General features: G+C 35.1%; 1 protein-coding gene across 4 annotated transcripts in view; it reads right to left on the bottom strand.

Moving 5' to 3' along the window:
• LRRC7 (leucine rich repeat containing 7) overlaps positions 1 to 14,400 on the bottom strand; it is a 514,499-nt gene that overhangs the window by 283,676 nt on the left and 216,423 nt on the right. For all 4 annotated transcript variants that reach the window (XM_032604372.1, XM_032604363.1, XM_032604391.1 and 1 more), the window contains one exon: positions 5,389 to 5,506. In XM_032604372.1, coding sequence (XP_032460263.1) covers positions 5,389 to 5,506 — 118 coding nt within the window. The remainder of the gene's footprint in view (positions 1 to 5,388; positions 5,507 to 14,400) is intronic.

The following is a 14,400-nucleotide window of genomic DNA, read 5'->3' as shown; positions in this document are numbered from 1 at the left end:
TAATATAACTAAGTGTCAAGTGTTTTTAATACTAAATTGAGCTTTGAATGATAAGTAAGTTTTAACCAGGGGAAAAGAGGTGTGAAACGTGATTTAGGCAGAGGAAATTATATAAATAGAGTCACAGAGTTATTGCAACAGCATTAAACATTTGAGGCAGCTCTTCAATATCTAGACCATAAAGTTAAAAAGTACAAATTGTCTTTGTGAGATGAGCAGATGGAATGGAAGTGTAGGTGGTCAATTGTGGGAACTTTTAATGCTGTGTTAGGGAGCCTATGCTCTATCCTTGATCAACTGAAGTATCTTAAGAAGGAGAGCCACCTAGTCATATTTACAATTTAGAAAGTGCTGAAGCTACTTTGTGGAGGATAGGTTTGGGAATGGTGGTGGCGATAATGAGAGGGAGAGACCAATTAGAAGGCTATGTTAACCAATCTGGAAACAGACAAGACACTAAATTAACATGGTAACAATGGGAATGGTGAGAAAGAAACAGATTAGACATACATTTAGGAGGTAAAATTGGTAGAATTTGGTGACTTAATGCATATGGGAGTCAGAAGAAAGAATGGATTTTTGCATTGAATATCTGTGTGGATAATAGTAACATTAACAGAAAACTGGATATAATGGAGGAAAAGCAGATTATGGTGGATGATGAGCTTCGTTTTAAATACGTTATGTTTGGAGGTGTTTATGGAACATATTATAGCTATGTCCAGTCTGCAGTTGGCTATACCAGTCTAAAACTCAAGGGAAAGGTCAAAACTTGACATGAAGTAGTCATTCTCCCAAGAACAAGAATATTAAATATATTTCTATATGGAAGGTTGGAGCTGATTTTAGTGGTTACTCATCACTTGTTGCAGCATCATTTCTGTCTTTTCCAGCACTCAGTTACATACTTAACAGATCCCAGTATAAGAGGTGGGGACCCTATACTATGCAGGATCCCTAATGTAATATAATATAAAAATATATATTTTAAAAGAATGCTAAAGTATAATGTTTATTTACCTACCAGACATTTACTGAGCACCTGCCATGTATAGGTATTGTGTTAGTAGCTCCAAATATAGAAATGAATAAGATAGTTTCTGACTTCAAGGGTTTTACAATCTTGTCAAATACACAGTGATATATAGAAATTAAATTACAATACACCTGAAACTAACACAACATTGTAAATCAACTATACTCCAGTAAAAAGTTTAGAAAAGAATTAAAAAGAGAACTGTGATATGATCCAGCTATTTCACTTCTGGGTATTTTTCCAAAGAAAACAAAAACACTAATACAAAAAGATATATGCACCCCAATGTTCATTGCAGCATTATTTACAATACCAAAGATATGGAAGCAACTGAAATGTCCATCCACAGATGATTGGATAAAGATGTGTCATACATATACAATGGAGTATTACTCAGCCTTAAAAAACTCTGAAACTGCAACAAAATGAATACATCTAGAGGGTAGTATGCTAAGTGAAATAGAGAAAGACAAACACCGAATGATCTCATGTTTAGAATCTAGAAAACAAAGCAAAATGAAAACAAACTCAGAGATAGAGAGAAAAAAATGGGTGATTGCCAGAGGGGAGGGCATGGGGACTGGGAGAAATAGGTGAAGGGTAATAAGAGGTAAAAACCTACAGTTATAAAATAAATAAGCCACAAGGTTGTAATATACAGCATAAGGAATATGATCAATAATACTCTAATAACTTTGTATGGGGACAGATTGTTCCTAGACATCTTGGTGATCATTTCTTAATGTATGCAAATGTCAAATCACTATGTAGTACACCTGAAACTAACATAATATTGTATCAATTATATTTCAATAATAAAAATTGTGTCTTTTAAACAGCCAAAACATTTGAAAATATCAATAAAATAAAATTTACCTTCTGAAATATTAAAAAAATAAATTACAAAGTGAGATGGAAGTATAAAGATATACAGAGGAAGAAGCAATTAATTCTCTTTGCGTATAGGATGTCAGGAAAGTTTCCCAGAATACATAACATCAGAGATGTCTTTTTAAAGGTGAAGAGGACTCTGGTTGATGAGGGACAACAGTGGGAGAAAGAAATAGTTTGGGCAGAGAAAATAGTATCATTTCTTGTATCACAGTAACCAGCCTGAGGCATTTGAGAATGATAATTTGGCATTACCTGGGGATGAAATGGGTTAGTTGGCAGTGTGATTAGAGAGGTAGTGAAAGCTATTCACAAAAAATTTCTAGATACATTTCTGCCCACAATAGTTCACTTATCTAAAGGTTTTAATATAAAGTAGTATTTTTAAATTATGGAAGGAGAAATGGTGAATTAGGATAAGTGGAAGAATTAGACATGACAAAGATTGGAGGCACAAGCACAACAAAGATCAGATTTAACCTCAGCTTCCAATTGAATTAATTTCATAAAGGGTCACTCATCAATTCCAACACAAGTCAGGCAAATGTTTGCCTAGATTGACTAGCAATTGCATGAGTCCCTGCCTCCAAATAAACATTCATTTTCTGTCCCTAAATCCCAATACTGATTATATTGTCTCATGTCTTGACTCTTTTCCACTGGGGCTATTCCAACCTTGTCAAACTGTGATGCTGACACTGCATTTACTTTCTGCTATCTGCTCTTTCTTCACTTGACAGATTCCCAAAGGATGTATTATGCTCCTTAAGTAACTGTCTAGGTCTCTGCCACAGAATTCAGTGACAGCTTTTTAGGTATGATTTTGTGAAAGGACTGATGTGTTGAAATCTTTTACTGTTTGTGTCACTTCTAGCAATGGCTGATATGTCATCATGTTCATTAAACCTTTAGTACTATACTAACCTTGCAGAATGATTTGCCATGCTTTGCTTTGTCTTTTTCCACAATATAGCAATCATAAGCATAGCTAAAAGTCTAAAAGTCCCTAAATACTACTTACTAGGACTTCTAATGTTGCTCACAAACTTACTTCTAAGTAGGAGTATAACCTGCAGTTTACATACTGACAACACAAATTTCTTGATGCAAGAGGACCGCTAGGAGATGATTATAACGCTCATAAAAATGTCATATTTCTTAGGAGTTTTGTGTTTATATTTGGTGATGAATTTTCTTCTGATTCTCTTTAAGAACAAGATAGATTTTTTATTTACATGAAGTATCCAGCCAAACCTGCATGAAGGCCAAGGGATGTGTTATATTTAGCCATATGACATTTCTCAGAAATTGTAATTTGAAAATAGAATTTGATGTGTGAATGTATATAAATAGCATTATTTGTTATTAAAGTACAGAACTATCAATTCATAATAATATGTGACCTGTAAATCTATTTTTAAAAGAATAAATGTAGGCCTTTATGTCATCTTTCAATGAGCCTAAATCTAGTTGCTGTTCTCTCTAAATCAGCAAATGGTCCTTTTAGGATTGGCTTCCTGAAAACGCTCTAAGTGGTAAATCAAGTTGGTATAGAAAGTTGTGTGTGTCCCCCATTTGCACTCTATTTGAAAATTTTATTTATTTATTTATTTTTGCCACAACACATAGCATGCGGGATCTCAAGTTTCCCGACCAGGGATTGAACTCGTGCCCCCTGCAGTGGAAGCGCAGAGTCTTAACAATTGGACTGCCAAGGAAGTCCCAGGCACTCTATCTGTTTCCTTCAAATGAAATGCTCTCCTTTATTCAGAAGCTACTGTGCTTCATGGAATTCCTCAAGCCATATGCATTACTTGAACTCTGATATTCATTGATTATTTGTAGGTGTTAGTCTTCTTTCCCCAGAGATACTGTAAACTTTTCTACGACTCTCATATACTTGAATTGAAGAAATCACTAGCCATTTAAACTGGTACATTTCAACAAATGTTCAATGTTCCAGAAGGACCATTCATTCGTGAATTCATTCAATAAATTTTGTTGAACTCCTACAATGTGCCACACACTGTTTTAGGCAGCAGAGATGTATTAGTGACCAAGACAACAATAAAAAATTAAAACATCACTGAATTTTAATTTTAGTTAGGGGAATCTAGACAATACATAAACAAGTTAAAAATATAGTATGTCAGTTTCTCATAAAGACTATTAAGAAAATAAAACAGGGAAGGGACATAGGGTATGCTTCTAGTGTATAATAAGATCAGTTATTTTGAAGTGCACAATATTGTATTGTTAACTATGGGCACTATGTTGGATTGGATGGCAGATCTCTAGAATTTATTCAACCAGCACAAATGAAACTTTATACCCATTGAATAACAACTCTTATTTGTCCTGTCTGGGCTTGGTTATCATTTCTTAGGGTAACTTTACTTAACTACACTGACTGGATTATGTCCTACTAGCATGCATATCCTTCACCTCCAATGTATCTTCACACTCAATTGTTTATTTAATCATCCATAATTATTTGTTTAATGTCTAACACATGTACTAGAATGTAAGTTTCATGAGGGCAGGGATCTGTTTTGTTGATGCCTGTTCCTTTGGCACCAAGCATATTGCCTGAAGTTACCAAAGCAATACATACATACACACACAAAGTTTAACCGACTAGCTTAATGATGAAGGGGTCATGTTTTATACCCTCATAGTGCCTATACATAACTCTTTTTGACTGATCCTTGCTTTATTGTAATAAAACAGTTAGCCAAGTTTTCATGGAAGGAAATGATGATTTAATGAACGTATTAGGACACAGGAGACTCCCACAAACATTTAGAAGAAAAGATCATCAACATGAATATCAATAAAATCACCAGACATAACATGTTTGGCCAAAAATATAACAAATATTACTGAGCACTTATTATTCATCAGGCATTGCTCTAAATGTTTGAGATATATCAGTGACCAAAACAGAGTAAAATCCCTCCTGCCACATAATGGAGTTTGCATTTTGGGGCAGGAGAAGACAGACAAGACCATAAAAAAATCAGTAAATCATATATACTGAGAAGATGGTCAGTACTACAGGAAAAAATGGAGTAGAGTAAAAGAAACTGGGAATTCAATTCCAAGAAGGGTTAACGGGTAGGCCTCATTGAGCAGGTGATACTTGAGACATGTTGGAAAAAATTTTACCCTGAGAATGAGGAAAATAAGCAGTGTAAAGTCAGTAAAATTGTCTAGAAAAGATTAAATCACATATCTGAATGCAGAGGGAAATAAGGCCTGAGTGAGTCAGGGACATTAGTAAGAGGGGAGAGAAGTTTTCTGTCTTCAATTTATAATTCAGGATTTAGCTTTTCAACAAAAATTAAGTTAGAGTTGCAACAAAATCAAAGAAAAAGTGTATATCATTTGCTAAGAGAAAACATTGAAACATATTTTCAGTTAAAAATTCAAGCTATTTAGAGATGAAATGAGAATCTTACCATTTTTACTGATGTCAAGTTCTTTAAGGTTAACTAAACTAGCAATAGTGGTTGGCAGATTTGAAAGGTCATTGTCAGGAATACTTAGTTTTCTTAGAGCTTGACAGTTGAACAATTGCTGTAAAAAGAAAATAATAATTCATTAGATCTCAATTTGGTTAAATCCACTCATATATAAACTTAGTAACAAAATTCAATTCACCATCTTTACAAATGTGATAGTAAAAGGGCCCAACCCCAAAAGGCTCACTTTCTTCCACACCCGTCTTCTGGATTCTCTTCAGAGTTTTTTCACATTCCATCACCATGTTAGTACCTCCCTACTCTCTGCTATCCACATTCGCCACTCAAGGTATTCTACTTTTCCCCTTCTGCTTAACATTAGTGTTCAATTTGCCACTGAACCAATTGATTTATTTTTTTCTTTGAAATAACTTCTGGAGTAACCCCTTCCTTTTTATTCTCACAGCTACCAGGATTACCTCAATTCTCTTTCTCCACAACCACAAATTACTTCCATTTAATCATGTTGAACAGTTGTTTATCTGACATGCAAGAACTGCAATACAGTTGAATACATGAGCTCACATTTCTTTTGTGTGTCCCCACACTGCTTCATAAATATCTATCAAATGAAACATTTAATCTCTGATACTTGGTGAAAAATAACCATTAGTGGTTGGTTCACTTCTGCCACCAATCCCAAAGTACTAGATGGGGAAGAGTCAAGTGTTAATGTAATGGTTCTCAAATCCAGCATGGTTTTAATCATTGGTGGGTGGAAGTGCTCGGTTAAAATGTGGGTCCTTGAGCTTTACCCAAAGAAGTACTGATATGGTGGGTCTGGGATGAAGATCAAAATCTTCATTTTTAACAAACACTCTAGTGATCTGGTTATTTTTTTTTTTTTTTTTCAGTACGCGGGCCTCTCACTGTTGTGGCCTCTCCCGTTGCGGAGCACAGGCTCCGGACGCGCAGGCTCAGCGGCCATGGCCCACAGGCCCAGCCGCTCCGCGGCATGTGGGATCTTCCCGGACCGGGGCACGAACCCGTGTCCCCTGCATCGGCAGGCGGACTCTCAACCACTGCGCCACCAGGGAAGCCCCATCTGGTTATTTTTATGTAGGTGTTTCCAGTATCACATTTCTGGAAACAATATGGTTAGATTTTTTAGCTATGTCCATCTCATCTTGACTACTCAAGATTTGAACAGCTGGGTCAGAATTTTTGATTCATTTCTGGAAGAATTATCTTAATGAGATCTTTTCTGTTTGACATTTCTAATTCTGTTTTGCTAAATTTCCACAGATTAAGTCTCTGGTATCCATGACTATGCAATTGGCCCACAGTACATTTAACTGCTGCTTGTTCTTAAATGTAATTCATAATTTATAGGCAAAACAATGTAGTATGTGGTTGTTATTTCTTAACTCATTACCTTTTTAAAAAATAGATTGTGGTGGTTATTACTTAAGATAAAATATGTAGTTTCTTGCTTTTGGCTGACTTGCTTTTGGCTCCTTACAAAGATTATTTGCAATACTTCATGTAGTACTAGGATTTCAATATTCTCCATAGAGATGTTGCTACTTCTTTTTATAAAGTCTAAAAAAGAGAACTTTGATGGATAGTTTCCACTAACTACTAATTTTCTCTTTAAAAATAGAAAAAAAATATGTCTACACTCATGGCCAAAGTTAATTTAAGTTCTTGTCCAGTCTCCATCATTCTGTTAGGACCATTACACTGCATGCAATGTGGTTAGTTATAGATGCATAGATTTAAAAAAATCAATTGCTTCTTGGCTGATACTGGTAAGATGTATTAACTACTTTTTAGTCTGATTATTATAACCATTTTATGTAAAATTCAGACAAATTATTTTCAAAACTGTTTTTTGCTTTGTAACTTCAAGCCTCATCTCAACTAAATACTCAGTTTATCTCAAGAATTAATAGAGGTCCCTATATTCTTCTTCAATTTTAAATGAAGCCACATCAGGAACAAAAGATTTGGGCACTCCAGAACACCCTATTACATAAAAGAATCCAAGATCCTAAGATCTTGAGAGAGGCTAAGAGCATAGCATTTGGAATCAGATTCATGTAGATTTAATCCCCACTTATCTATTCACTTGCTGTGTAATCTTGGGAAAGTTACCTAATATCTCTGAATTCTATCAATTTCCTCATTTGTAAAATGGGGACAATAACATTGCTTAACTTGAAGGATTGTTGAGAGGATTAAATGAGTTACTATATGTCATCAGTTCTAAGTCTTGCACTTTCTCATGTATTAACATCTTTGCTGTTTGGGGTTCATCTTCCAATCAACATTGTTATATCTGTAAGCAATGTTTCTTTTTCCTTAGTGGTACTACAATAACGGTAATGGTGTTTCTTAAAATCAATGGCCTTGGATTTGATGAAAGGAATTACTTGTAAAAGTGTAAAACTGTGTTTGGCATATAGTAAGAGCTTGATAACTGTTAGCAATTACTAATATTTATATGTTAATACAGAAACAGAAATATACCTATATAATCTATTTCTTACTTTTCTAGATGATGAGGTCACTGAAGGCAGGAGTCATGTCTGATTCATCTTGGTCCAACCTGTTTCACCTTTGTATATATTAAAGTGACTAACACAGTGTCTTTTACATAGTGTATGTTGCATAAATATCTTTGAAAGTATACTTAGATAAGTAAAGAGAAAATGAAGAGAGTGCTAAGCTCCAGCTGAGTGGTACTTCACTGGTTTGGAAGTTTCAGATAGATAAACAATCTCAGTGGAATCTAAATTTAATAAACAAGCAGTGAATTCTTGAATATGAGTCATGATGTCTATAAAGTGGCAAAAAAATTAAGAAGGCATTTTAATGATTTTTTCAATATTCAATATTCAATTTTTTTTTTTTTTTTTTTTTTGCGGTACACAGGCCTCTCACTGCTGTGGCCTCTCCTGCTGTGGAGCACAGGCTCCAGAAGTGCAGGCTCAGCAGCCATGGCTCACGGGCCCAGCTGCTCCGCGGCACGTGGGATCCTCCCGGACCGGGGCGCGAACCCATGTCCCCTGCATCGGCAGGCGGACTCCCAACACTGCGCCACCAGGGAAGCCCAATATTCAAGTTTTGAATGAAAATGATGTAAAGAATGATCATGAAATAGCGGTAATTCTTCAATATAGTATAAAACAGCAACTCTAATAGCTAATGAAAGTAAGACTCAATGACTATGCCAAGGTAAATATCAGATATAATGAAAATACACTGGTAGAGTATCTGTCCTAAGTTATGTTGATGATGGTGACAAGGTTGACTCATGAAAGTATTTCTGGAAGAGGTAATAAAAAATGGATCACCTAAGAGCGAGTACAAAGTAGCCAGATGAAGGCTAAAGAGGGATAATGTTGTATTTGTAGCATCTAAACATTCTCCAAATTCAAAGACTGTGTAACTCAAACTAGTTTCAAATATTTGCTTGACAGCATGAGGCTATTTGGATCATGGAGTGAAATCTCTGCATCCACAACATCTACATGCATTTAAAATATATTTATTGAATACCTATTATATAGTATGGTCTATGTTCAGCACTGAGGGTAAGGATGTGAAAAGATACCCATCAATTTCTATTTTCAGCTGTATGGTGGACTAAATATTCAAAGAAAAACTTTTTAGTACAGTAAAATCATACACACACACACACACACACACACACACACACTCCTTTAATGCGTAGGTGAGCTATGGCTGTAAAAGTATAGCTATGGCTATACTGGAATTTCTAAAATTCCAGAATAACAAGAAAATGCTAATACACCGAGTTAAGTGGGTCTGTATTTAGCTTTTGCTTTGGTGGTATCTGTCGGTTTCTGGTGGCTGAAGACTGAGAGTTTTTTTTTGTTGTTGTTGTTTGTTTGTTTTGCAACTGGAAGGACAGAAGACTGCTTGGGATTTGAACAGAGGTTGGGGATTGGCTTAAAGGCCACTGCATACATAGTTGGGTTCTCCTGAGGGTGATACCATCAGTGAGTGAAGTTAAAAAAACAAACTGGGTCCTGCAAAAGGAGTAAGTGGTGAATGCATGACTTTCTCAGTTTTGTCTCGGAGTGAAGCAAGAAGGAAGGAAGGAAGGAAGGAAGGAAGGAAGGAAGGAAGGAAGGAAGGAAGGAAGGAAGGGAGAGAGAGAGAGAGGGAGAAAGAAAGAAAGAAAGAAAGAAAGAAAGAAAGAAAGAAAAGAAAGATAAAAGGAAAGAGGGAGGGAAGGAGGGAAGAGGAAGAAAGGGAGGAAGAAAGGAAGGAGGGAGGGAAGGAAAGTAGGAAGGAAGGAAGGAAGGGAAAAAGAGAGAGTGAGGGAGGGAGCGAGAAAAAAGAAGATAGGGAGAAAAAGAGAGAAAGAACAAATAAAACAAAAACAAAATGTCTAATTGTGGGATTAAAAAGTCAGTGCAAGTCAAAACAGAAAGCAGTATGGTAGTGGCATAAAAATAGATATACAGATCAATGGAGCAGAATTGAGAGCCCAGAAATAAACCCACTCATGTATGGTCAACAAATGTTTGACAAGAGAGCCAGAAAGATGCAATGGGAAAAGGATAGTCTCTTCAATAAATGGTGTTGGGAAAACTTGACAACCATAAGCAGAAAATGAAATTGGACACCTATCTTATACCACTCACAAAAAAATAACTCAAAATGGATTAAAGACTTAAATGTAAGACCTGAAACTGTAGAATTCCTAGAAGAAAACATAGGAAAAAATCTCCTTGACATTGGTTTTGGCAAAGATTTTTGTGTATGATACAAAAAGCAAAGTCAACAAAAGCAAAAATGAACAAGTAGGACTACATCAAACTAAAAAGTTTGTGCAGAGCAAAAGAAACAATCAGCAAAAATAAAAAGGTAACCTCTGGAGTGGGAGAAAATACCTGCAAACCATTTATCTGAAAAGGGGTTAATATCCAAAATACACATGAAACTCATACAACTCAATAGTAAAAAATAATCTAATTAAAAAAATGGGCAAAATATTTGAATAGACACTTTTCCAAAGAAGACATACAGATAGCCAATAGGTATATGAAAAGATGCTTGTCATCACCAGTCATCAGGGAAATGCAAATCAATATCACAATGAGATAAGAACTCACACCTGCTGTCATCAAAAAGACCAGAAACAACAAGTGTTGGCAAGGGTGTGGAGGAAAGGGAACCTGTGTACATTACTGGTGGGAATGTAATTGGCACAGCCATCATGAAAAACAGCATGGAGGTTCCTCAAAATATTAAAAATAGAATCACCATATGATACAGTAATCCCACTTCTGCATGTATATCCAAAAGAAATAAAAACACTATCTCAAAGACGTATCTGCACCCCCATTTCACTGCAGACAAGACATGGAAACAACCTAAGGGCCCATCAGTAGATGAATGGATAAAGATGTGAGATCTATACATACGTATATATATATGCACTACACTATCCATGAACGGCTGAATTCTCAGATCCGGAACCATGGATCTGGAGAGCCAACTATGGGACTTAAGCATCCACAGATTTTGGTATCCATGGCAGGTCCTGAAGCCAATCCCTCACAGATACCGAGGGAAGACTATATACAGATTTACAGCTGTCTGGGGGTTTACGCCCCTAACTCCCATGTTGTTTAAGAGTCAACTGTTTAAGAGTCAACTGAGATATTATTCATCCATAAAAAACATAAAAATTCTGTCTTTTATCACAAAATGGATGGACCTTGAAGGCATTATGCTAAATGAAATAAATCAGATAAAGACAAATATTTACTGTATGATCTCCCTTATATGTGGAATCTGAAAAAGCTGAACTCATAGAAATAGAGAGTAGGATGGTGATTGTCAGAAGCTGGGGGGTGAGAGAAATGGGAAAATGTTGGTTAAAGGGCACAAATTCCCAGCTATAAGATAAATAAGATCTTGGGAGCTAATGCACAGCATAGTGACTATAATTATCAACACTGTATTACACTGTATCAACACTGAAAGTTTTTAAGAAAGTAGATCTTAAATGTTATCAGCACACACACACAAACTGTAATTATGTGAAGGGATTGAGATGTGGTACCCTATTGGTAACTTACTACCTTATTGTGGTAATCATTTTGCAATATATACATGTATCTAATCATCACATTGTACATTTTAAACTTACGTATGTTACATGTCAATAATATCTCAGTAAAGCTGGGGAAAATCAACGTAGAACTAAAATTCTGAACAACAGAGGCCTATGTATCAGAAAAGAGGGAAACAAAAACATTCTTAGATTTTTGCATAGTTTGGGAGGAGGGTAAAGACACTAATTAACTTTAGATTAAAATTAAATATGCATGTTAAAATTTCTAGGGTAACAATTAAAGAAATATAAATAAGGTGTATGATTTCCTAGTGGGTAGAAACAAAATAAATGGAATGAGATAGAGAAGAAAAGACCTTTAATACACATAAGTAAATATTTACATATAATAATCTTTAATATATATAAGTAAATACTTCGAAGAAATAAGACGGATAAAAATGAAGAGTAGAATGGGATAAATTAATACAAATATACCAATAGCTGCCATTAATAAATATGGATTAATCTCTCCAATTAAAAAAATGACTATCAGAGTGGACTAAAATTAAACATAATCAAGTTATATCCTATCACCAGTGATACACCCAAAACTTGATGGAAAAATGATAAAACTGGCAAAATTAACCAAAAGAAAGCTAATGCAGCAATACTGATTTAAAGCAAAATGCATTAATAGAGATATAGTCACTTTATGTTAGTAAACACTTCAGCTCACCAGGAATATATAATTCTAAACTTGTATGCACCTAGTATCATAGCTTTAAAATAGTTAAAGAAAAATTTGACATATCTACAAGGAGATATTGCAAATATACTATCATAATAGGGTATTTTAACACATATCTCTCAGTAATTAATTTAAAACAGATAAAAATAAAAGAAAAGGTACAGAAGAATTGATGGCCACTAGCTTGTCCTAGTGGACACGTATAGAACATTAAACTCAACTACTATAGAGTATTTTTTTAAAAAGCACATATGAAAACCTTGTGATTAACCATGTACTAGATAGACATAAAGGAAGGCTCAACAAACTTAAAAGAATTAGTAATAAAAAGACCAAAATCTTGGACCATAATGCAATTGTTATAAATGATTAACCAAAAGATAGCTTTAAAAGCTTCTATATTTGGATAGATATATAAAATTAAATTTAATAATCCCGGGTCAGAGAAGAAATCACACTGGAAATTACAAAATATGAGCAAATAATAACAAAATGTTAGCAAATAATAACAAAATATTACCCGTCTAAAATGGCAGAATATAGCTAGAGTAATTGGCAGTAAATTGTAGCCTGAAATGCTTACATTAGGAGAGATAATCAGGTGAAAATGAATGAGTTAAGCATGCAGCTTAAGAAGACAGAAAAAATGTTAACAGAATGTAGAAGGGAAGCAACAATAAAGAAGAGTCCCTTGCAACTCACAGTGGTCTATGAAGTAGGAAAGCTAGAGATTCTGAAACAAGTCCCAGATTGGGAGCTCCTCAAACAGAGGGAACACGTCTTTTCCAGGTCACTGCATGTATCTTATGATAGTTTTTGTCTTTTTAATTTTTTTTACTATGAAATCTAAATACACAAGAGTGTATATAATATGTATTTTTTTAAATTATGATGATAAAATAAAGAGCCATACTCCTCAATCCAGTTTAAGAAAGCTACTTTATTCTCCTCCCAATCATATCCCTTTGTCACCTACCTGATCCACCAAAAAACAACCAATTTCTCATTCTCTCACTTTTTACCACAGTTCTAGTAATCCTCAATATAGATACTGTTTACATTTGTCTGTTATTTTTTAAAATATCAAAATTTGATATTTTCAGACTATTTTTCCAATCTGTGGTATGTAAAATGGTAACATATTTTATCTATTACTAAAAAAATTGAACACCTTTTTCTGTTTTATTCATTTGAAAAAGTTCATCACATATTCTGAATATGAATTTTTGGACAGTTCTCTCAATATATGGCTCATCATTCCATTCTTTTTATGGTAGTTTTGATAAAAAGACATTTACAATAGTCAAATTTATCTCTCAGTTTGAATGTGTGCAGATGGTCTCCTATTTTTTCCCTACCTAAAAGTTTTAATGCTTTGATTTGACTCATTTGGAATGTATTTTTGAGAATGATGTGAGGCAAAGATCCATTCTTTTCTCTTTACAGATGACCAGTTGTTCCATTTTAAAAATAGGTCATTAATTTGTCCACTGATTTGCAAGACAAGTTCTGTTGGATTTCCACATAAGTACGGGTCAGTCTTTGGACTTTCTATTTCTAGTCCACTGGTCTATTTGTCTATCTCTCATTCCAGCTGGGTCACCAGAAATCTAAGACTCTGATTTGTGTTTGTGCCAGAGAAGAACGGGGAAGGAATATAGAGAATTCCTGGAGAAGGAAGAAACAGTCCATCTAGGCTTTGAGAGAGAAGTTCTATGAGCAGAAGGTAGGGTGGGAAAGTAGGGGTAGATTGGGAAGCACAGAGCAGTTCAGGAAGTTGTAAGAGGAGGAAAGGACCAGAGGTATGTTAGGAATGGCAAAAAATTAAAAGTGACTCTAAGCTTTGTGGAGGCGGATAGAAAATGCAGATTTCAGTCAGAAAGTGAAAGGGTTTCAGAGTCAGGGCTTTATCCCACAGGAGGTGTTCAGATGGTGATTTTTAATAATTTTTGAGTCAACCTTACTGATACTCTCTCCAGAAACACACACACACACACACACACACACACACATTTGCAGCCAATTTCAAGGAGCCTGCAAATCACTGGAAGCCCATGCATGGTTCTGTGGACCAGGTTAAGGACCTCTGTGATAGGTCATGCCATGTGACTTCTAAAAAGGCAAATGTGATCAGGTCCATCTCCTGCTTATACTTTTTCAG

Source organism: Phocoena sinus, chromosome 1 (genome assembly GCF_008692025.1).
Source record: "Phocoena sinus isolate mPhoSin1 chromosome 1, mPhoSin1.pri, whole genome shotgun sequence".
Lineage (NCBI taxonomy): Eukaryota > Metazoa > Chordata > Mammalia > Artiodactyla > Phocoenidae > Phocoena > Phocoena sinus.
This window is presented reverse-complemented; position numbering and strand designations above follow the sequence as displayed.